The 21,203-nt window shown below is 40.4% G+C and overlaps 3 protein-coding genes across 5 annotated transcripts; 2 read left to right on the top strand and 1 right to left on the bottom strand.

Annotated features, from left to right (window-relative positions):
• Positions 1–1,217: 1,217 nt before the first annotated feature.
• Positions 1,218–2,459, top strand: LOC105569077 (mitochondrial tRNA-specific 2-thiouridylase 1-like). The gene is made up of 5 exons (XM_012025238.1): positions 1,218–1,385; positions 1,537–1,702; positions 1,783–1,967; positions 2,045–2,245; positions 2,342–2,459. Exons 1-5 carry the CDS (start codon positions 1,307–1,309, stop codon positions 2,380–2,382), a joined length of 672 nt encoding a protein of 223 aa, XP_011880628.1. The 5' UTR covers positions 1,218–1,306; the 3' UTR covers positions 2,383–2,459.
• Positions 2,460–3,062: 603 nt separating this feature from the next.
• On the top strand, positions 3,063–10,531 carry LOC105569078 (endothelin-converting enzyme 1). The gene is made up of 18 exons (XM_012025239.1): positions 3,063–3,200; positions 3,283–4,784; positions 5,114–5,225; positions 5,341–5,549; positions 5,834–5,991; positions 6,199–6,366; positions 6,705–6,771; positions 6,962–7,150; positions 7,345–7,596; positions 7,705–7,907; positions 8,013–8,192; positions 8,264–8,475; positions 8,606–8,828; positions 8,941–9,117; positions 9,250–9,412; positions 9,532–9,741; positions 9,831–9,937; positions 10,055–10,531. Exons 3-18 carry the CDS (start codon positions 5,119–5,121, stop codon positions 10,328–10,330), a joined length of 2,901 nt encoding a protein of 966 aa, XP_011880629.1. The 5' UTR covers positions 3,063–3,200; positions 3,283–4,784; positions 5,114–5,118; the 3' UTR covers positions 10,331–10,531.
• An 884-nt stretch (positions 10,532–11,415) lies between these two features.
• Positions 11,416–21,089, bottom strand: LOC105569076 (segment polarity protein dishevelled homolog DVL-3). 3 transcript variants are annotated; one of them, XM_012025237.1, is made up of 11 exons: positions 20,551–21,089; positions 19,609–19,678; positions 18,433–18,685; positions 18,110–18,292; positions 17,781–17,991; positions 17,272–17,400; positions 16,940–17,154; positions 16,190–16,681; positions 15,818–15,991; positions 12,299–12,367; positions 11,416–11,726 (listed from the first exon to the last, which is right to left on the bottom strand). In XM_012025237.1, exons 1-11 carry the CDS (start codon positions 20,709–20,711, stop codon positions 11,686–11,688), a joined length of 1,998 nt encoding a protein of 665 aa, XP_011880627.1. In that variant the 5' UTR covers positions 20,712–21,089; the 3' UTR covers positions 11,416–11,685. The 3 variants fall into 3 exon arrangements, with proteins under 3 accessions (XP_011880627.1, XP_011880624.1, XP_011880626.1); XM_012025234.1 differs by having other exon boundaries at positions 15,818–16,066; positions 20,551–21,088; XM_012025236.1 differs by lacking the exons at positions 11,416–11,726; positions 12,299–12,367 and adding an exon at positions 12,648–14,251 and having other exon boundaries at positions 15,818–16,066; positions 20,551–21,088.
• Between the last annotated feature and the right edge of the window lie 114 nt (positions 21,090–21,203).

Here is a 21,203-nt window from a genome sequence, read left to right as displayed (position 1 = left end):
TTTCGCATACGTTTCTCCTTCGAATAAATTCTGAGAGAGAGAGAGAGAGAGAGAGAGAGAGAGAGAGAGAGAGAGAGAGAGAGAGAGAGAGAGAGACACGCCGATCTCCGAAGAGTCTGGGGCTCAATTCTTGAATTTATTCGAAGGAGAAACGTATGCGAAAATTCTGCTCTTACAGAAAAGTTGCAAGTTGATTGGCTATTCGCATGGCTTTAGCCAATCGACTTGCATCTTTTCTGTCAGAGCAGAATATTCGTATACGTTTCTTCTTCGAATGATTTCGTGAATCGGGGCCCCTGAGGTCTCGACACGAAAGGAAGATGGAAAATGAATACGAGGATTCCTTTTCCGTCTCTTTCTCTTGTCGCAATTTTCGCACGCCCACGTCAGCCCACGTGACCAATAACATGACCGCGTGCGTTGTGCCAGCGACCAGCGTGGTCAGCGTGACGCCAGATTAGAGGGTGTACCTCGGGTTTTAATCGAGTTTCTAAGGGGTTTCTACGAGTTTCTAAGAGTTACGGGTGTGAATCGGGCCAGGAACCGTGGTAGAGATTTGCACGGCAGCTATACAACTGCACTACTTTCGAATCGCGGAAACGTGTCTTTCCACGCAGGTTAATACGCTCGATGTGCAGTTTACACGGAAGCAAGCGGCAACACTCCCCACGGAGATGATTAGAAATGTTGTCGTGGGCCTGTCCGGTGGCGTCGATAGCGCCGTGACGGCTCTTCTGCTTAAAAACAAAGGTGGGAATGAAAGGAATTGCTAGCTCTATCCTTCTCGTTTTAATGCATTAGGTGGTAAACTTGGTTTCCGCGGCTCGCAACAACGCCCCAGATCAGCCGAAAAAGTTTCAAGACACCGAATTGCCAAGCATCATTGGACGAGAACTCAGCTCAAACGCTCCAGGAATTGTCCGCGGCGTTGAATGTCACTCCGATGGCTGTTTCCAAACGTCTACGTGCAACGGGAAAGACTCAAAAGGAAAGAAAGTTATTCCTTTTGCACGACAACGCTCGACCACACGTTGCGAGAGCCGTCAAGGAAACACTGATGCAGCTCGAGTGGGAAGTTCTCCCGCACCCAGCGCATTCACCGGACTTTGCTCCTTCAGATTACCGCTTGTCCCGATCGATGCATGCACGGCTTGGTGGATACACACTTGAAAAATTACGAGGATGCGCGAAAATGGATGGACGAGTGGATTGCATCAAAAGACCAATCGTCCTGTCGTCGCGGAATCCACTCGTTGCCAGAAAGATGGGAAAAATGTATAGCTAGCGAGGGCAAATACTTTGATTGATGTGTTCTTTGCTCTTGATATCGATAATAAATGAGTCTGTTGAACAAAAAACACCGCGGAAACTAAGTTTACCACCTAGTACATATGCATGTATAGCACAAAACCTGCAGTTACATTGCAATAACATTGCTACAATATTGCAACATTGCCGTAATGTAGCCGCAATGTAACCGCAAGGTTTCCGCTGTATGGGTATTGACATTATTACGTTTCTCTCTCTCTTTTTAAGGCTTCAACGTCACTGGAGTGTTTATGAAGAACTGGGACATTAGAGACGAAACGGGAACGTGTACGGTTGAGAAAGATTACAACGATGCTCGCTGGGTCTGCGACAAATTGAACATTCCACTGATACAGGTCGACTTTGTCAAAGAATATTGGAACGAGGTCTTTAGGTATGTCTTTGGGGACTTGCAATGTAGTTATCTTCATTTTACCTTTGTAGTCTTCACATCGATGTCCCTCGTTCTTCCAGCGACGTGGTGGAAAAGTATCAGAATGGTTATACTCCAAACCCAGATATTTTATGCAACAGGAATATCAAGTTCGATAAATTTTTTCATCTCGCGCGCAATAGACTCGAAGCAGATGCGATTGCAACGGGTCATTACGCTAAAACGAGCTTCGGACCCTATCTAGAGAATTATAAAGCGGACACTAGCAAGTATCCCATATTGAGTAAAATTAGCTGGATATCTCTCGGTGCAACAACAGCGCGCGATATTACAATTCTGTAGACGCGCGTCTGTTACAGGCACAAGATAGCAATAAGGATCAGACGTTCTTCCTGAGCCAAATACCGCAACGGACCTTGAGACGGTGTATGTTTCCTCTTGGGGATTACCTGAAGAGTCACGTGAAGGCGATGGCTGCACAAGTGGGATTGCACAAGATCGCACGGAAGAAGGAAAGCATGGGTATTTGCTTCGTGGGGAAACGTGAGTTTCAACATTTTATTTCGGAGGTAAATTGAATTCCCTAATGCGATTGCTTCGAGATGGAAGGATAAGATAACAATTATATGTTGGTTGCAGTATGTACAAGATCAATCTGGCGACTATGTAGATTTGGATAGTGGACTGTCGATAGGCAGACACGATGGCATTCACAAACGGACGATAGGGCAAAAATGTAACATTGGCGGTTGCCACAAGCCCTATTACGTGTTTAGCAAGGATCGGGAATCGAATACCGTCACGGTGGTACATATCGTGCGATAGATTCAAATCAGAGCTATTTTAGTCAAGAGAAATTAATTCTTCTTATCACTTGTGTGTCTAGGTGGCCGGTACGACTCACCCGGCGTTGTACAGTGACTTTATGATAACGCAGGAAATTCACTGGATCAATGAGGAGCCGCGCCAATTGAAATTGAACAACGGCGTGTTCAATTGTAACTTTCGTTTTCAACATAGAAATCCGTTGGTCGCGTGCAGAGTGTACAAGGTGTCCGGCGGTCGGTTGTTTATTCGTCTCGACGCACCTTTACGAGCGATTACGAAGGGCCAGGTAATTTATAGCGAATAGTGGAAATGTCGCGACGTTTGACGCAACAATCGAGTCATTGGCACAACGACATTACTAGCTTTATGCATATATATACGTGTAAATTTCAGTATGCTGTTTTATACTCTGGAGAGGAATGCCTAGGCAGCTCAATGATATCGTATACGGGACCATCCTATTTTGCACTTGATCAGCAAAACTGTATAGATGGTGTTCGCTGCCACAATTTGATAGCATCTCTTAGAGTTTAAATAAGTACGTGTTGTATACAAGTATCAATATTTTGGAGCTTTTCATCAAATTAATAAAACGTTGACGTGAAGACACACTACAGCGAAACTTCCGACTTCCAACTTAATCTTTTACATCTCCATCTTGACAAATCCTGTAAGTTTTATTATACAAAATAACAACGTATATCTTATCATGTAAGAACGCATTCAAACGCATCAACTCATTTGTTCTCCAGACAATTGCGGACACTCTTGTAAGACCTGGAGAGGACCAGGATTACTGGCCGAAACGTCGTAATTTATAATAAAGAATAGCCAGTAAGGTCGCCTCTACACTTCTTTAAATTCTTATTTTTTAACTGGCGTCACCAAACCGCTATCAATTCAATTAAAGTTTTAATAAAAACCGTTTCAAGATTTATCCCATTTGCAACGACAATTGTTCTCTCATTTCTCTTCAAAGTCTCTCCGTAACATCGCAATGTTTCACACATTCTCAAAGACGTGTACACCTTTGTCCAATTTGAATTTGAAAATGCACGCAAATTTCCCCTCTAGGATTCTGTCAAATCACGCAGTTTTTCGACTTTTCCGAGTGACAATACTTGCCGGCAGCTCTCTTCAGATTACTCGTGTCACACGTGTGCGCTGCTAACCATAAAGACAAAGAGTAGTTTGAAATTTGAGATCAAGTTCAGGAGCGCAAATTTCACCCGTGTATAGAGAGGCATTAATGACTTGTTGAAATTTAACGTTGCGAATTGAATTGGCAATCTGCTAATAGCGCAAGGTGTATATGTAATTAGAATCTTTTAGATGTAAACGCAATTTCAGTTTCGACGATAGAAATGATCGTGGACGTGGGGTTGTTATTTAAATTTAAGATACATTAATCGCGGATGAATGCCACTTATGTATCATCAACGAGATATTAACGCGTGTCCGCAGTTCTGTCACGGACGGACAGGACTTAAATAGCCGTTCATAAAATGAAGGCCATCCCACGGAAGACGAGTGTAAACGATTACAATAGATTTCGTTGGAACATCTTACCAAGCGACGATTACCCCGTCGAAGAGGAGAGAAATAAAAGTGAGTAGGGGCGATAGGGCCAACGGAGCTTTCCAAATTAAATTCCACGAGTTTCTAGAGAGAAACAAATGTAATATCATCGTGCGTCTCGTATTTTTATATACATATATTGTATGCGTGTGCGTGCGTACGTGCGTGCGTGAGCGCGTGTGTAAAAATAATACGATACAAGCTGGAACGGAGAAGGATCGGTGCGCGACGATGAGATGGACTCGATAGCGATGGGGTCGCGCGTAGAATGTGAAATATGACGTATCGTGTTATTGAACGATAACTGCAAGTTATTAGGGTCGATTGACGAGTAACTGGACGTAAGGAGCGCGTAAAATGTCTCTCAACGTGTGCGTGCCGCGTACAAAGCCGTGTCTCTCCGGCTACTCTTGGCCGCGGTTGGCGTTACGAGTTACGAGTTACGAGTTACGACACGGGCGACCTTACGTATGTAAATTATTCCCAGCGGCACAAATGCCGCTTGGCAGATTCGCTCTCGCAGTTAACACTTGTGCTTCGCTCGAGGACGCTCCGGTCCGGGCCGTTCGATTTTGCCGCGCTCGATTTAACGTCTCCGATTTCAGATCTGCCCAATTTCGTGCTTATGTCGTTCGGGATTTGCTAGTGGATAAGTAACCAAGCATCGGTCGTGAGAGTAAGTTTTCCTTTCGTTTTCTCCACAGTGCGAGTTTCTCTAAAAGTAGTCGTACAGTGCTGGCCGGCATAATTTACCGTTTACTGTTGAGAAGTGAATAGAGAATATAATTTGTTTACCTTTCCGTTTTCTCTTCTCAAGCCTATTATCTCCGAGTTCATTCGGACCTGAAATGAACCGAATTGAATTTAGTCGGCCAGCTCCGAGCTGCTTTTCCATCTTAGGAAAAAGGATTATCTTTTTTTAATTGCCATTGTCAACATCCTAACTGAACCCGATTAATCTTGTCCAATGGAGGCGCGATTCTTTTCAGATTCAATTCTTTTCAGAGAAAATGCAAAGTGGCAGCAACTTGAACCAATTCAGCGACGATGACTTTCTCAGCGGTGGGCCGTGTCCGTCGTGCAGATTGGCCATCAATAAGGAGACTGGTAGACTCAAGTGTGTGACAAGTTTTATGTCGTTTTACTCTCCATTTTATTCGCCAGGCATTCGAGTTTCTCGTATTTTCTTATCAAGTGGGGGTGAACCTTTTGCAATTGTTGCTTATTGTTAGGTGGTGTACCGGCGGCAATGAAGCGCGGCGTTTTCGTGTCAAACTGATGCTCCTTATACCCGCCGCGTTGCTGCCGATTACTATAGTGTTTATCGCTCTGTCGCGATTTCAAACTACGACCAAAGATTCACGCGCCGTTTCCACTTTGTACGAGATGCGTGGGCAGGATCTCGTGAAGGACAAGATCGAGGATGACATTTTTCGGCTGAGTAAGTAAGAGGCCCCCAACTCTGAATTTCCATTTCGATGATGGGCTCAAACCCTATCCGACATACTTGTACGGAGTGTAAATGGTATTCCGTCTTACATCAATCAATCGATAGACATCGCTCTCAATCTTGTTTGCGATCGTACGTGATCGTACAAAGACGTGAGCCAAGTATCAGAGTAGTATGTGTAGAATAGGTACAGCTTTACAAGTTGTAAATATATTGATTTCCTCGACACATCGTAGGGTGTAAGTAATATAAAAAAAGTTGTACTACCTCATCAGCTACCGGCCGCAACGACGTGGAACGTAGAGCGGAAGAAGCCGAGGAAGCCGAAGAAGAGGACCGGCTTTTGCTCCCCGATATGAAAACGAGTTACGTAGACATGCATCCTCCATTTCGATCGCAATCGCCCCACCGACGCAAACGAGACATCGACGGGGTATTAGATCTCCAAACAAATTCAAGTTTGGTTCACTGATTAAGAAAAAAAAAAACGCTCTTTCCCGCTCTTCTGTACTGATTTTTATTTTCGCGCTTTATATTCTCTCTCTCTCTCTCTTCCCGTTCTATTTCCATGTCCTCGCAATCATTGGACCCACACATGCTACAAGCGGCAAGAAACTATCCCGAACACGATCCTTTTCAGGAGAATCACACGAGACATATCGAATTGGGCGATCGGGCGACGTCTCGTTTAACTTACGGCAAATTGGCAGATTTCTTTTCGAGGGAAGAATCGGATAGGAAAACCGATACAGCGGAGAGAGCCGTCTCGGCCTCGGACAGTGACAGGCTGCACGTCGACAGACTCAAGGTACATAAGGGTGGATCCTGCTGATGATGGAATGATTAGATGATTTAAATGTACCCGTCATTATCTGTGATTCTTACAATTGCCGGGAACAAATTGTTCCAAGGACCCAATAATATCTCAACATTTGGCTTGCTCTTAAGAACGTTTGTTAGAGATGAGAACTTATATAGCTTATATAGCTTATATCTTGTGGCAATTTCGATCGTATCATCAAATAGACATGACATTGCAAAGTGGAGGGAGGGAGGACGTGGTTTCAAAATATGAATGCAATTCGAGTCATAATCCAAAGATGTGTGGGTGATTACTTTCATCGATTGTCACGAAATGTTGCATAGGTGAAGAATGGCGACACGGTCGAGGGCAACAACGCACGGCGGGACATGGAGGGAAACAATTTTTTAGGTGATTACTATATCATATGAGAAAGTAGTGGAACCAAGTGTAACTGTATCGCTATTCCACTATTCTAATTAAAAATCAATACTTGGTAAAACCTGCGATATTCTTCAATATTCTTTGTCCAATTCGAGCTCCGACTGAATCGTCGAACGTGATGAATTTTGTTTAATAATTTGAGGATTCGCGAACGTAGGTATTGAGAAACGCTCGAAAGAAGGACCGGCGAGAAGGAACCGCGAGAAAGGCTCGTTCTCCATTTCCATCAATGAAACGTGGTTATCGATAGCCGATGGACACGTTGCGATCGAGAACGTCCAAGTGCCGGATCTGCGTACATTCTGGAAAGGCGGAGGAAACGCCACAAGTATCAGAGAGGCTCGAGGCGAGTATAAAGAGAGCTTGCTCTCATTTCTTCAAGTTTCTCGCGCTGATGCTGACGCTACAATAGATCGTAATATAGATATAAACGAATTATAATACCTCTGTTTACCGTTTACTTTGTAAAATTGTTGAACGGAGCAACGTGAAAATGACTAGGTGTTATATTAATTATAAAAGAGAGCTTCTCGAACGTAGCTCGAATAATGCTGAGATACATGGACGAGAGCGCGGATCCGTGCCAGGATTTCTATCAATACGCTTGCGGCAATTGGGCGAAACGTAATCCTATTCCGAAAGACAAGGCCGGCTATGATACCTTCGAGATGCTCAGGGAATCGTTGGACTCGGTGCTGAGAGAATTGCTAGAGGCTCCGATATCGCGCGACGGCGACGGCGACGATGCCACGGTAAAGGCGAAACATCTGTTTCAGAGCTGCATGAATTACGGTAAGTGAGTCAAGTGAGTCAAGATACCGGTCTAGGCAGGTATAGGCCAGATAATGCCGCATCTCGCGAGCACGAGAGCTTTTTAACAAGCGGCAAGGATATGGCTAGAGATCTTGGAGCAACGTATGGAACGACCACTCGTCCGGCTTTTGGACGAGCTCGGCGGTTGGCCGGTTCTAAGGCCAGACTGGGATCCCGACAGATTCGACTGGCTCCTCTTGACCGCGCAACTTCGATTGTACAATAACGACGTGTTGATCTCAGAATGGGTGGGTCCAGATATTAAAAACAGCGACAAGTACGTGATACAGGTAACAGAGTAGTGCTGCTCTCGTCGCTCGTCGGGCCCTTTACCTGGGCACAGAGAAAAAAACTCTCATTCTTACCGTTAGACATTGTTCGTCCCTTGTTCGCAGTTTGATCAGACGTCGCTCGGGCTCCCTACGAGAGATTATTTCCTTCAACCGTCCAACGCGATTTACCTAGAGGCCTACAAAGATTACTTGACGAGAATCGCAATCTTGCTCGGCGCATCCTTGAATAATGCGAGCGTCGACGCCGAGCAGCTGATTGAATTCGAAACGCAACTCGCGTCGGTACGTTACTCTCCGCTCCTCCCCCCATTCATCACGTTCTGTCTGATCGATGTCTCCCAAATCTCTCGTAGATTACGTCGTCCCCGGACGAAAGACGAAATTTTTCGGAGCTCTATCGACGAATGAGTATAGGTGAACTGAGAGCACTCGTGCCGCAAATCGATTGGCGCCGTTATTTGTCGATCGTCTTGGCTCGACCGATTCACTTTTCCGAGCCAGTTGTCGTCTTCGCGTTGCAATACATCCAAGATTTGGTTCTTTTGCTCTCAAAGACGCAACCTAGGTGCATTATAACATATATGATATATGATGTATGATATGGACCTTATGTTATGCGACAACTCTGCTTCATCTCCATGTTTAATGCAGACCTGCAAGATATGTAAAGCGTCATATCCATTACATTTTCGCAGAACAGTGGCAAATTACCTTTTATGGAGATTTGTGCGGCACAGAGTGAACAACCTGGACGACCGTTTCCAGGAGGTGAAGCAGAAGTTCTATTACATTCTCTTCGGTAGAGAACAAGCGCCGTCCAGATGGAAAAACTGCGTAACCCAGGTCAACTCGAACATGGATATGGCAGTCGGTTCGATGTTTGTCAAAAAGTATTTCGATGAAAACAGTAAAAACGACGTGAGTAGCCTCGCTCTTGAGTCTAGCGTCTTTATCGCTAGCTTCATTGCCTAACTGATTGTAAAAGAAAGAGGGAGAGAGAGAGCCAAACACGTTTCTCGTCTATCGGCAGACATTATCGATGACTCGAGAGATACAGCGATCCTTTAGAGAGCTGCTGGACAAAACCAGTTGGATCGACGACGAAACGAAGCGCTTGGCGTCTGAGAAAGTGAACGCTATGTCGCTGAGAATCGGCTATCCAGACTTTATCCTACAGTCACATCTACTCAACGAACGTTACAAAGATGTAACGTTTACCTTTACGTATCTACAAATCTCTACACACATACACACACACACAGTATTGTTGAGACGCGCATCCGCGCTTCAACGGTAACGTAATGGAGATAAATTATTAATGTACTTAATCTTAATGCAGGTTGTAATTCGACCAGACAAGTACTTTGAGAATACTTTAAACATCTTGCGTCACTTGACCAGGGTCGAACAAGCTCGCCTTGGCAGCGCTGTTAATAAGACACTGTGGAACACTGCCCCAGCGGTTGTAAACGCTTACTACAGTCGCAACAAGAATCAAATAAGTCAGTTTCAGACCGTCATTTACGAGCAAGCATTTGTATACTTTTTCTCTCGTAGTTTTGTGTTAAAAAAATTTAGGATCTCCCCTAAAATCAAAATCCTCTCTCATTTTGTCTCGCAGTGTTTCCAGCGGGTATACTGCAGCCTCCCTTTTATCACAGATTTTTTCCACGAAGTTTAAATTACGGCGGGATTGGTGTCGTGATCGGACACGAGATCACTCATGGATTCGACGATAAAGGTAGACTGTTTGACAAAGATGGCAATCTTCATAGGTGGTGGAGAGACAATGCGGTCGATGGTTTTCATCGGCGAGCGCAGTGTCTTATCGGTATGGAAAAATAAAATTCCCCCCCTTTCGATCGATTACCAATTCGCTTTACCTGTAATTGTGTAATCGAATCGCTTTCCTTCTTGCAGATCAATACGCGCGTTATACCGTGACGGAAGTTGGAATGCAGATAGACGGTGTTAATACGCAAGGAGAAAATATTGCCGATAATGGCGGCATTAAACAGGCGTTTAGAGTAATTTCGCAAGTTTTCCCTCTTCTCTCCCCTCTTTCCTCCTCCTCTTTTTTCCCCCTCGATTCGAATCAAACGTTAGTTTCAACATTTGAAAAGTTTACAAAGCTTTCCTTGCAGGCGTACGAGAGATGGCTACGTTCACACGAAAAGGAAGACGAGACCTTGCCCGGAATAAGTGCGACAGGCAAACAGTTATTCTTCTTGAATTTTGCTCAAGTGTGGTGTGGTTCGATGCGTCCTGAAGCGACGAGAAATAAATTGAAGACGGCTCTACATTCACCCGGTAGATTCCGAGTGATCGGCACACTCTCCAATACGAAAGACTTTGCCCAGGCTTTCAATTGCCCTCCTGCTTCCCCCATGAATCCCACGAGCAAATGCTCGGTGTGGTAAACTATGTGGCGGACACGTACATGAACATAAAAATTAAATACATAGTTTATGTGCATATTCATATAATTTATCATTGCATTCTGATCATATGGCGCATTTGTTATCGTGGAACGCTCGAGTGTACGCTTCAAGTCAAAACACCCAACGTCTACAAATGTATAAAATAACAGAGAAATACACACACGTTTTTTAACGCGCTCATTGGACGCTTTGTATATTTTAAAATATCCAACGTTGGGAGGGAGAGAGGAAGATCGTGGCACAAAACGTGGGCTATGCATAATTTTTTCTTACTAAAACTGTCTAATAAAATGACAGTAAATATAAGCAGCTTTGAGATTATAAAAATTGTTGTAGATTTTATTTATACAATGTGTGTGTACGTGTGTGTGAGTATAACCCCAATATTTTTCTCTGTCCGTTAGTTGATTTGACAAAATTTATTAAACTTTGAAACTGTACTTCGTCTAAAATAAATGAGACACTATACTTGCTGTATACCTATAGCACAATTGTATGTATAAAGCGATTGTGTGACGACAATAATCGATTAGCATACTTGCTGAACATTTGAAAAAAATGTTTAACTTTTTGTTTGGATCAAAATGTAGATACTGATATATTGTATGTACATTGATTGATTTCCCGTACGGCTCGCATACATATGTGCTTTAAATACAAATAAGATAAATGTTTTCATCAAGCACAAAATAATTTTTTTTTGCATAATTTATTTACACATCATTATCGATAATATTGATATTGAAATATGTAAAAATTAAAATTTAAGGGATGGGGGAGGGGGGGACACATCAACTCTGGAAATCGATCTCACAGTTACAATATGACGAAATAATTTTACTTTTTCCCTTATTGTTAAATATGCAGTGCACTGTTTTCTCATCCCTGTTTTTAATATTGTATATCTTTTCTTTAATTAATACATATATCTGGGCCCTTCTCTTTTATCTTCCTCTAATCATTCCTTGACATCTTTGCCCCGTCATTTTTCTCAAATAAAAAATTGTAAATGTTACTTGAAAAGTCGGAGAATTATGTGGGTATAACAACATTGTCAAACAAACTTTAATTACCACGATGACCTTTATGGCCATAATTTTATTATGTATAGCCGTTATATATATATATATGTATATATATAAATCATAATTACGAGTTTTAATATTCTTTACTTTCTATGATACTTTATCAAAATTGGCCTATTAAATATATAAATATATGTTTCGCGTGTGCTACTTCCATTCAACTAACGTTGAAACGTCAATGGAAATATACCTTGACCACTCGTTCGATTGGTCGCGTTGTCATTAGTACGTATACATTAACAAAGTTCTTCATTTGTGTAGAAACTGGTATTCCAAAATGTCTTCCTCGTCTGTAAAGAAAAGAGAAGCATTTTTTATCGCTATGCATAATCAACAAGCAAAAGCATAACGCACGATTGTTTTTTTTTCTGTAAAGTTTCGTCAGTTACGCATAACATATAGGTACGCGAGCGTGTGTGTGTGTGTGTGTGTGTATATATATATATATATATATATATATATATATATATATATATATATATATATATATATATATATATATGCGTGCGTATGTAGGTATACGCAATCGCTAGTTAGATTTGTTGTTACAAGTGCGAAAAAGGTATTCCAAATTGAAACTATGTTTAATAATATACATTGAAGAAATTACCTGCCATTTGTAATCAGCTTATCAAATTAATATTTCTTTTACATTAAGTATTATATTAAGTACGTGTAAGCGTACATGTAATGGTAAAATATTGTAAAACTGCTTTAAAAAAAAACCTATGACTACGTCATGTACATACAACGATTGACTGCGCTGGTGTAAACTGACAGCAAAAAGCATAATATAGTTAGTGCTCGAGACAAGTATAGTGAATGTGTATTATGTATCGTAATAAAACAAAGATACACTCACAGATATCGTCTCTGCTATTGTTGTCCAAATCACTAGTTTGTGTATGACTCTCCTCGTGCATACGCCGCCCTGCGTCATTCGTCAGCGCAGCACAAGGCACAAAAAATGACTCGGTTATGTATCTGACAAAGTGGTGTGGTACAATGTACATACAATATAATATTTGAAAACGCAAGTCTCCTAATCTTTGAAACGGGAAGGCGATACAAACAAAAAAAGTGGGAAATTTTTCACAAGATTACAAGATTTCAACATGAGATAAAATTTTTGTGATCTATATGGAACTTTCCTTCGTATATGCGACTATGTTGCAATTAATGTATTGCGATATTGACACAAACGTTTTTCAAAATCATTATAAAATGTAATTGTAAAAAGACAATTTTGTTAAACATATTGCACTATCTGTCTGCAACATAAGCCAGACGTGGGATTTATATTACACAATGTGTAATACAGACGTACGTGTGTATGTGTGTATGCGTGTGTTCATGTGTCAAGTTGTTTGTATTTGTTCATGTAAATATTTACGTACACTAAAATTCAATGTAATTCAATTAAAATTCGAGTACAATTGACTCGTCTGCAATTTTTCACAAAACGTTTATGACAAAACAAATAAAAATGCATTCGTTTATTAAAAATTAGAGATTCAATTTTTGAATCGAATTGTGTTATATTCTCTCTCTATAAAAATTACTTTTAATCGATACAATTGTTTACGCAAATAAAATGTTACAAATATGCGATATTTTGTATGATATATCAGTTAGAAAAATTGCATGACGTTTACATTGCAAATATAGCTTCACGACGACGAGAGTAACGAAATGATAAAATTCAAAAGATACTTGATATAACAAAGGATAAAAAACAATCTTTTCATTGAAATATTGTTTATTTCTACATCGTAACAAATATTTTATAAATAGACTTTGAATATATATGCAATTGAAAATATATACGAATTATTAATAAATATACGTGAAGCTATATTCGGTTGTTACTATGTATATATACTATGTCCTGTCGTACATACATACAATCATACACACATACATACATACATACATACATACAACACAACGTTGAACGCACAGCGACTATCGTCTGTTCTTTTGCTTTATACGAGTAATCGTTATATGTAATACATACATGCAGATAAAATTAAGACATCTTGCTATTAATATCGTGAATACATTAGAAAGGAAAGAAAAAGAAAAAAAATAGTTTTAATGTTTAGTTATCCCAGTGGGTTCAAAGTTCGTCTTTGCGTATACAACGGTAGTAATGTAGACTGAAAGTTAAAGTAAACTCTTTTTATCATAGTATCAAATCGAGTGTGGAAAAAGATTTCCCTTTCGTAACACACACAAATAAAATGCGGTAAAGTTGGCATAATGTAACGGTAAGGCATAAATAGAAAGAACGCACCTCGACGATACAATACGTAAAATACACTTAAAAACTTAAATAAAACATACATGAAAATTGTGTATCACTAATTATAAAAGTATACGTGTGAGACAATGACGATAAACATAATCTAAAAATGTAAGCATCTACATAAATTATAAATCTCGCAGCTTTCTTGTAACACAGATGGCACATTTAGTATGAGTGTAATGATTGAATTTGTACATGTTATATTGAATTCCAATACAATGTGATATAACGTAATTATAAAGGCTATTTTTCGATATAAATAATATTAGCTTTACACAATATAAAAATTCGTTACGCGTGTAAAAGTCTCTAACGAGTCGACATTACAAATGATATAAAACAATGTCCGCACGCAAACATTTCTTTTTATGTTTTTTCTTTTTTCGAACGTATCTACAAAGTTACTGAGATACTTTCAAAGTACTAGAGATGGCTGAATTACGAGATATTTAGAAACAACATCTTCTCGACTTTAAAGAAATAGTTGGCCCATTGTCGTAGATAATCCTAAAACGCAATCAATTAAATGGTATTAATAGATATGTAATTTACATGCATGTGCAGAGAAGGATTTTTACAAATCTTAATAATTTATTTTCAGACGAGGTAAACCGTGTTATTTACATGTGTTCATTTTTGTGCTTAATGCCTTGTGCTATCGTGCTGCTATAAAGTAACGATTACCATATAGTTACACTTGCAACAAAGCGTGCGCAGCAATTGCGTGTAAGTATACGATAACAAAACAATACGGGAGAACAGCAGACACTTATTACACTAATTACGTTTCTGCAATACCGTAGAATACAATGGAAATGGATTACCGAAAAGATTTTAAAATACAAGTCAACTTCATGCAGAAAGACAACGGTAAACATTTTTCCATTATTTGGAATAATAGACTTTATAGAGCATGGACTGGCAATTGCTATAGTTTCTGTGTTAATATATAGCTTCTGCATTAAAGACAGTGTCCGTAGGAGCTCTGTGTGTGTGTGTGTGTGCACGCGGGCGCGCGAAAGAGAGAGAGAGGGGGGGGGGAGGAAGGGACGTACGGACACTGTCTTAATTGTATTACCAGCCCATTTCTATAAGCCATAAGTTATATGTTTATACTACATATGGAACGGTTTACTTTGACACGTTCATTACGTTCATTCTTCCGAGTACGAGTTCATTCTTATTAATATGTAACCAACATCATACTATTATGCACCAAAGATTTTACTTAATACTTATACGTATAAAAAAGTTTGTATTATTAAATTATACGTATTGTTAAAAATATTTATTTACTTATTAATGCACCAAAGAGGAAAGAAAACAACGAGAAATATCCACTTTACATACGAGGCGTCACGGTTACACAAGAAACAAACAGAAAAGAGAGGGGAAATGAGAAACGAAACACTCGTAAATTTTATCACCGGTCATAGAATAAAGAGTTTTCGTCTTATTCGTTTACTCAAGTCGAATTTCTGTCGAGGTGTAACGAAACTCTACCAAATCGTATTAGTGTGTATACCGCTCTATAGTTATAAACATGCAAAATATCTCAGAGTAATAAAATAGATTTTTTAAATACTGTTATGCAAGATGCAAACGGAATGAAATGCAAATATATATATAAAGATTTTTACAAATAAATGAATAAAAACTCTTCAGACCCTATTCAAATCTATGTGTACGCTGGAATTAATGAATAAATACTTTGAACATTAGAAAAGCGATAGCAACCATGCATGAACATCGGAGTGCATGATAGATTCATAATAATACTAGGTTTATCTGAGAATACGAAAATAGAAACAACAGTATTGAAAAATCCAATAAGGAAAAGAGGAAAGATCTCAGTACAGACGTTCATTAGCATTAATCTTTACTTTGCAGGCATAGACGATTTAACGTGCTCAAGTGAAACTATTCATCAAAGTATTCATCCACAACGTGTTCAGCTTTATATTCTCCCCTATACGTATATCTAGTTCTTTTTCTCTATTTACAACAGCTACATAACATCGACAAAGAATTCACAAGGATTTCCCATCGCAATGCGAAATGATTGTCTACTACCAGATAAGTCTTGCTGATTCTGCTGATTCCCCGATCCTGTTCCCGTTTGAACAGATTGTTCGGAACCACTGGAACGACTGCGGCTTCCGTTGGATCTCTTTCCGTTTGAACCGTTACCGTTGCCGGAATTTTTACTTGGCATTGATGGCACCGATGGATTGTGCAGCTCCGATTCTGATGCCGAAGAACATGATTTTAGATCGTGAATAGGTTCCTTGCAAATGCGTTCACTACCCGCACTGCTACCACCTGTCAATATGCATGTAATATGAAATGTGTATGTGCGTGTATATAGCATGTACAATTTGTATGCGTGTGTGTGTGTGCGCGTGCGCAACAAAGAATCGCTTTGTTTATAATAATGGACTTTACCTGAACCACTGTGCACACTTTCTTCTCGATGGTAGCCGTATACCGTGGGCTCATTTGTAAAATTAAATGGCATAGGGCTGTAACCTGTCGCCGAATGTGGTGCATATGTTCCCGAATAAGGCATATCCCAAGCGCTTGGTGGCGGCAAGGGACTAACTGTGTCATTATCTAGTTTCATATTACTCATAGCTGAACACAAATCACCAAATATGTAATAACATTGTTCGGAAAACGTTATCTTGTTCACGGTATGTCGAATATAGCCAGCTTTCAGCATAAGCGACGCATATTTCCTGGCATCGCGTCGATCGAGAAATCCTTCCACATGCGTGTTCAACCAGTCCACGACATCTGCGCCAATAAATGCATTTGGAATAGTAATTTTCAGCCACATTCGATCGCGTATCTCTAAACCAGAGTCAGGTCGAGCCATCGCTCGTACTATTGTCGGCATGTCGGTATGTATAGTCAAATGAAGCTCTTCCAAAGGTCCTGCAGCGAAATTTTTCAATTACACTACAATACACAAGATGTCTAATATCATAACGATTTATTATGTCTATATATCAGGCCTTGCTTATTCGATTTCTCGAGTGATTACGATTCATATTTTCAGAGTCCCAAGTGCTCGAAGATACAGATATTTTCGGGAATCAAATTTATTATGTTAAAAATGCACTTTTTAATCAATTCGAGACACTTAGTATTATAATATACATGTTAAACTTTTCAACTTGCAATATAACTTACGTTCAGTATCTGGCAGTGTGCTCGCAAGACTGCTCGAAGTGGAAGTTAATGTTGTGGCACTTGGTGGACGAGGCGGAAAACCTTCGCCTCTTATAGCAGCCGTGTGCGCTACCCATGCACCAGGGTCTATGGGACGTACCGGCTCTGTGCGAGGTATCGTGAAGTAACCTTTCGGATTTGGGTCCCAACATTTTGCAACGACAAGTTTTATTGGTCTAAAAAAAAGAGAGAGACGAGGAACAACAATCTACTTTTATCTTAATACAAACCTCATATTTTTAAGTAAAGAATTATATGCCATCGATGAATGAAGACGACGGCCATAGTCTTACCCTGGTTTTTGCACTACTTCGCGTAACACTCTCACCGCCTCGTCGTTGGACATGTTTTCAAAATTAATGTCATTGACCTGAAGAATCATGTCGCCAGGTTCTATTCGACCATCTAAAGCAACCGCTCCCCTATTTCAGGTAATTTGTAGTAGAGTAAACGGTATCGTCATAACACATGGTACGAGATACCTTGCGCTATAGAAACTGATACGGTTTAACGTTTATTTAAAAAAATAAAAAAAGAACTTTGGATGTTTATGCAAATTGTAATTAGAAAACTACAGAATCGGCTCTGTTCTCACGTAACTTGGTACAGAGATTGTTCATACCTTCAATTACTATTGCGAAAACTTGTTTAAATTCACGTTCAAGTTTGTGCAACAATATTTAACAAAGATATTCTACCGATATATCATCAATGGGACGAAACAATGAGAATCCTAATGCCAAAAAAAAAACTTATAAATTTACCTACGCGCGCGTGCGCGCACATACACTCGTATACTAACCCTTTCATTATTGAACCGACATATATGCCGCCGTCCCCACCTTTGTTGCTCTGACCGACAATGCTGATGCCAAGGAAATTAACAGTATCCATATTTAATGAAACAGTTATAATATTTAAAGACATTGTACTGTCAGTAATACTACTGAACGACGACGTTCGAGACATGGGCGGTAGTCTGTGTCGCCGTCTTCTTTGTGGTCGACGCCGATCTGCAACGGAAGAATTGAGAAATTCAATACACGCCTAGAGACCTGTCCGCGGTAGTCTGTTATCCAAAGGAAACGTTCGTTTCAAAGTAACATTCCTCTCGTACAATTTGTCTCTTACCAAGAGTGCCCCTATCGATCGTGCTACTCATATTAGTGTGTCGGCCCGTTGTCGACGTGATACGACTGCTCGCGTCGTCGTCAGATTCTAAAAATGTTGTCGTTTCCAAGTCTGAGCTTAAAATAGAGGCAGTTTCATATCCGTGGCCAGAGCGATGCTTCGAATGACCATTTATCCGGAGTCCTATAAAATGCGTACATATTGTATAGATTTTAATTCCTTAAAAAGGTTCGACATAAAAGCCACACGAGTGCGAGACAATTCAATCGATTGTGCAAAGTAACAAAGTACCATCCGATAAACACGTTACATGCACAGCTTACCATTGTACTTGTTGTATTTCTCATACTTTTCCGAATGGTGTCTCGAGCTCTTATGTAAATGATGTCCTTGCCGACTGCTTATAATACTTTCCGTTTCCGTCAACGTGTCGTCATGTGAAAGCGGAGCGTTTCCTCTATTACCATGTCCCGGGGTCGCATGGTCCACGCGATCATGTTTCACTTCGCTATGTGCCATAGAGTCTGTACACTGAGACGCGCCATCCGAGACATTGCTACCTTCGGCGGATACCAACTGTCACAAAGTATCGTTTCATTAAGCAACACATTTCTTTTCCAGGTCTCCCTCCGAGAAGAAATATTACTCTGTTTAACAACTTCAGTGTCTTTCGACCATATCCGGCGTCATGCACTGAAGTTGCTAATTACTGCTGTCGACTTTGAAGAATATTCTCGTTAGTTGCTCCGTTTAAATTAGAGCTTTCGATTGGATACGTGTTTTAAAGCGGGGAGCACACACTTTTGCACAAGTGCGTAAGCATATGCGTAACGAATTTGATTGGTCCATTTCCTTATGCATTTGCTTACAGACCAATCAAATTCGTTATGCATATGCTTACGCACTTATGCAAAAGTGTGTGCTCCCCGCTTAAGATTCACGCGTACACGGATTTAAGGTACATTCGTTCACGTGACACGTGTACTCGAATGTATGTGCGACACGTGTAAACGTGCGCAAATATTTATCAAAATTTGATGAAAGATCTCCATTTCTGCATACGTTGCTCGACATATGTACACGCATAATTCCAGCATTCCAAGCTTTATCCAGATTTTGTCACACAATTCTCTAAATATGCGTCACATACACCGATATTCGTGAACACGTGTCGCATTCACGTGTTGACGGATTCGCGTAAATCAAGATTCTTTAAATTCGCGTACACGGGTTAAAAAACACGGATAAGTTAAATACACGGGATTACACGTGTAGTCTAGTATACACGTGTGCCAAGGAGCTCTAGTTTAAATGTGCGCTTTACACACGCGCATCCTTGAATTTTATTACATGCGCGTTTATTGTATTTTACAGCTATGTATTTCTAAAGGAAGAAAGAGAAAAACATCGACGCGATATTTCCATTTCATCGCCGACAGCAATTTAATTGAAATAAGAGGAGGAATCTGTTGGAGAAGGTACAACTTTTAAATTCTCACCCAAGAGACAACTCGGCCATTGAAACACGGCAGATGAGCGTCGTCATCTACTATTTCCTCTTTTACCACGCTACAGTAGAACAAGTGTTTTATATAAGTATCAAGTCTAATCTACAATGTGCTTTCTGCGTCTAGAAACATTCTATTTTATATAAACAGATCAAAACACTCAACAAATTTGTCAACAGTGTACGATTATACAATGTATAATGTACAATTTATCAACTTGCATAAATTTTGTAAACGTATACATTAGCTACAAAATAGAATGTTTCTAGATGCAGAGAGCACATTGTAGATTAGGCTTAAGTGTTAAGATGACAGCCACTTAAACGAGACTTACAAATATGTAACATGTAACAGATTTGAAGCTTTCTTTTTCATATATTTCCAATTTACAAGTGCGTGAATAAATAATTTTCACAATTCTTAACCACAAATGTATCTACAGTTTTCATACACTTATATATATACATGTATATATATGTACTCTTTGTTATCTGTAAAAATCTGTTACGCGTATCCTTACCAGGGAACAGCTTATCTCTTAAATTATCTGAAAATGATCACGCTTGAGAATTTCATAAAATAACAGACAAACGGCACGCTTTTGACGAAAGAGAGACGAGGCTTGGCCTGTCTACCGCTCGAGAGGCAAGAGTCGACAAACTTTTTGCCAGCCAGATAGTCAGATAGAGGGGCATTGTATCGGGGAAGAAAGAACTTACACATACGTATACGCAACGCGTAAACGTCACAAGTTAGAAACAAGTAAATTTTGCCGGAGTAATAATAATTAATAGAGCTGGAGTTGCGTATTTACATTGTATCCGGCGAAGTAGTGTGTGATATAACGCAAGTGTAACGAAGACGCATGACACATGGCACGTAGGAAAGAACGAAAGGAATGGTACGGCAGCGGTATGCCGCGTTAACATTTACCCAAAGTCATCGTCCATTGACTTGAAGAAATACTTGTAATTCGGACGATTTAAAACGTTCTTGAAATCGGCTAGAGTTACTCTTTCCGGCGATATGTTGAGCTTCACCAGATATGGCGTCTCCTCGTCGTCCATGTGATAAATAATCTTTGTTTCTTCCATCGTCGGAGTACACGTTCGGCGAACGAGACGTTATTCGCGATGGAAAAACGATACGCGAAACACACAGGTTCCTCACCGACTCGGACGATATTTTCTCAAACCAATATGGCGCGTGGTGCATCGAGCCAAAGCCCTGGTGCGTAAAAATATCGCATATTCACAGGCCGGTGAGATGCTCGCGGAGCTCGTCGACGAGGACGTAGTCACGCGGCGTCACACCGTTCACGAGAAGAGCACTAAATCATTTTCCGTTGAGTCTGAAACACATTTACGCACAAATCGCCGCGATAAATTAAACGTCAACATCGCCATCAGCGTTGTGCGTTTACTTGCACGAGCGTATACCCTACAGTATGCAGACGTTTATAGATGGACTCCCGTTGAAGGCGTAAAGTCAGCGCCAGCAAGAGAAGACACTCTATTAAAATTCCTAGCGAATTCGGTTGCTCGCACTGAGTGCACACTAAAGCCCGTATCAGACTACGGATTGGG

This window comes from Vollenhovia emeryi, unplaced genomic scaffold (genome assembly GCF_000949405.1).
Source record: "Vollenhovia emeryi isolate VEMERY1.0 unplaced genomic scaffold, V.emery_V1.0 DF939126.1, whole genome shotgun sequence".
Lineage (NCBI taxonomy): Eukaryota > Metazoa > Arthropoda > Insecta > Hymenoptera > Formicidae > Vollenhovia > Vollenhovia emeryi.
This window is presented reverse-complemented; position numbering and strand designations above follow the sequence as displayed.

Coding starts and splice junctions, on each gene's coding strand:
- LOC105569078 (XM_012025239.1), top strand. CDS start 5,119: ATGCAAAGTGGCAGCAACTTGAACCAATTCAGCGACGATGACTTTCTC. Junction 8,829..8,940: donor ATGAAAACAGTAAAAACGAC/GTGAGTAGCCTC, acceptor GTCTATCGGCAG/ACATTATCGATGACTCGAGA. Junction 9,742..9,830: donor GCGAGCGCAGTGTCTTATCG/GTATGGAAAAAT, acceptor TCCTTCTTGCAG/ATCAATACGCGCGTTATACC.
- LOC105569076 (XM_012025234.1), bottom strand. CDS start 20,711: ATGGAAGAAACAAAGATTATTTATCACATGGACGACGAGGAGACGCCA. Junction 18,686..19,608: donor ATGGCCGAGTTGTCTCTTGG/GTGAGAATTTAA, acceptor ACTTTGTGACAG/TTGGTATCCGCCGAAGGTAG. Junction 17,992..18,109: donor GATCGATAGGGGCACTCTTG/GTAAGAGACAAA, acceptor CTTCCGTTGCAG/ATCGGCGTCGACCACAAAGA.
- LOC105569077 (XM_012025238.1), top strand. CDS start 1,307: ATGTGTTCTTTGCTCTTGATATCGATAATAAATGAGTCTGTTGAACAA. Junction 1,703..1,782: donor TATTGGAACGAGGTCTTTAG/GTATGTCTTTGG, acceptor TCGTTCTTCCAG/CGACGTGGTGGAAAAGTATC. Junction 2,246..2,341: donor TATTTGCTTCGTGGGGAAAC/GTGAGTTTCAAC, acceptor TGTTGGTTGCAG/TATGTACAAGATCAATCTGG.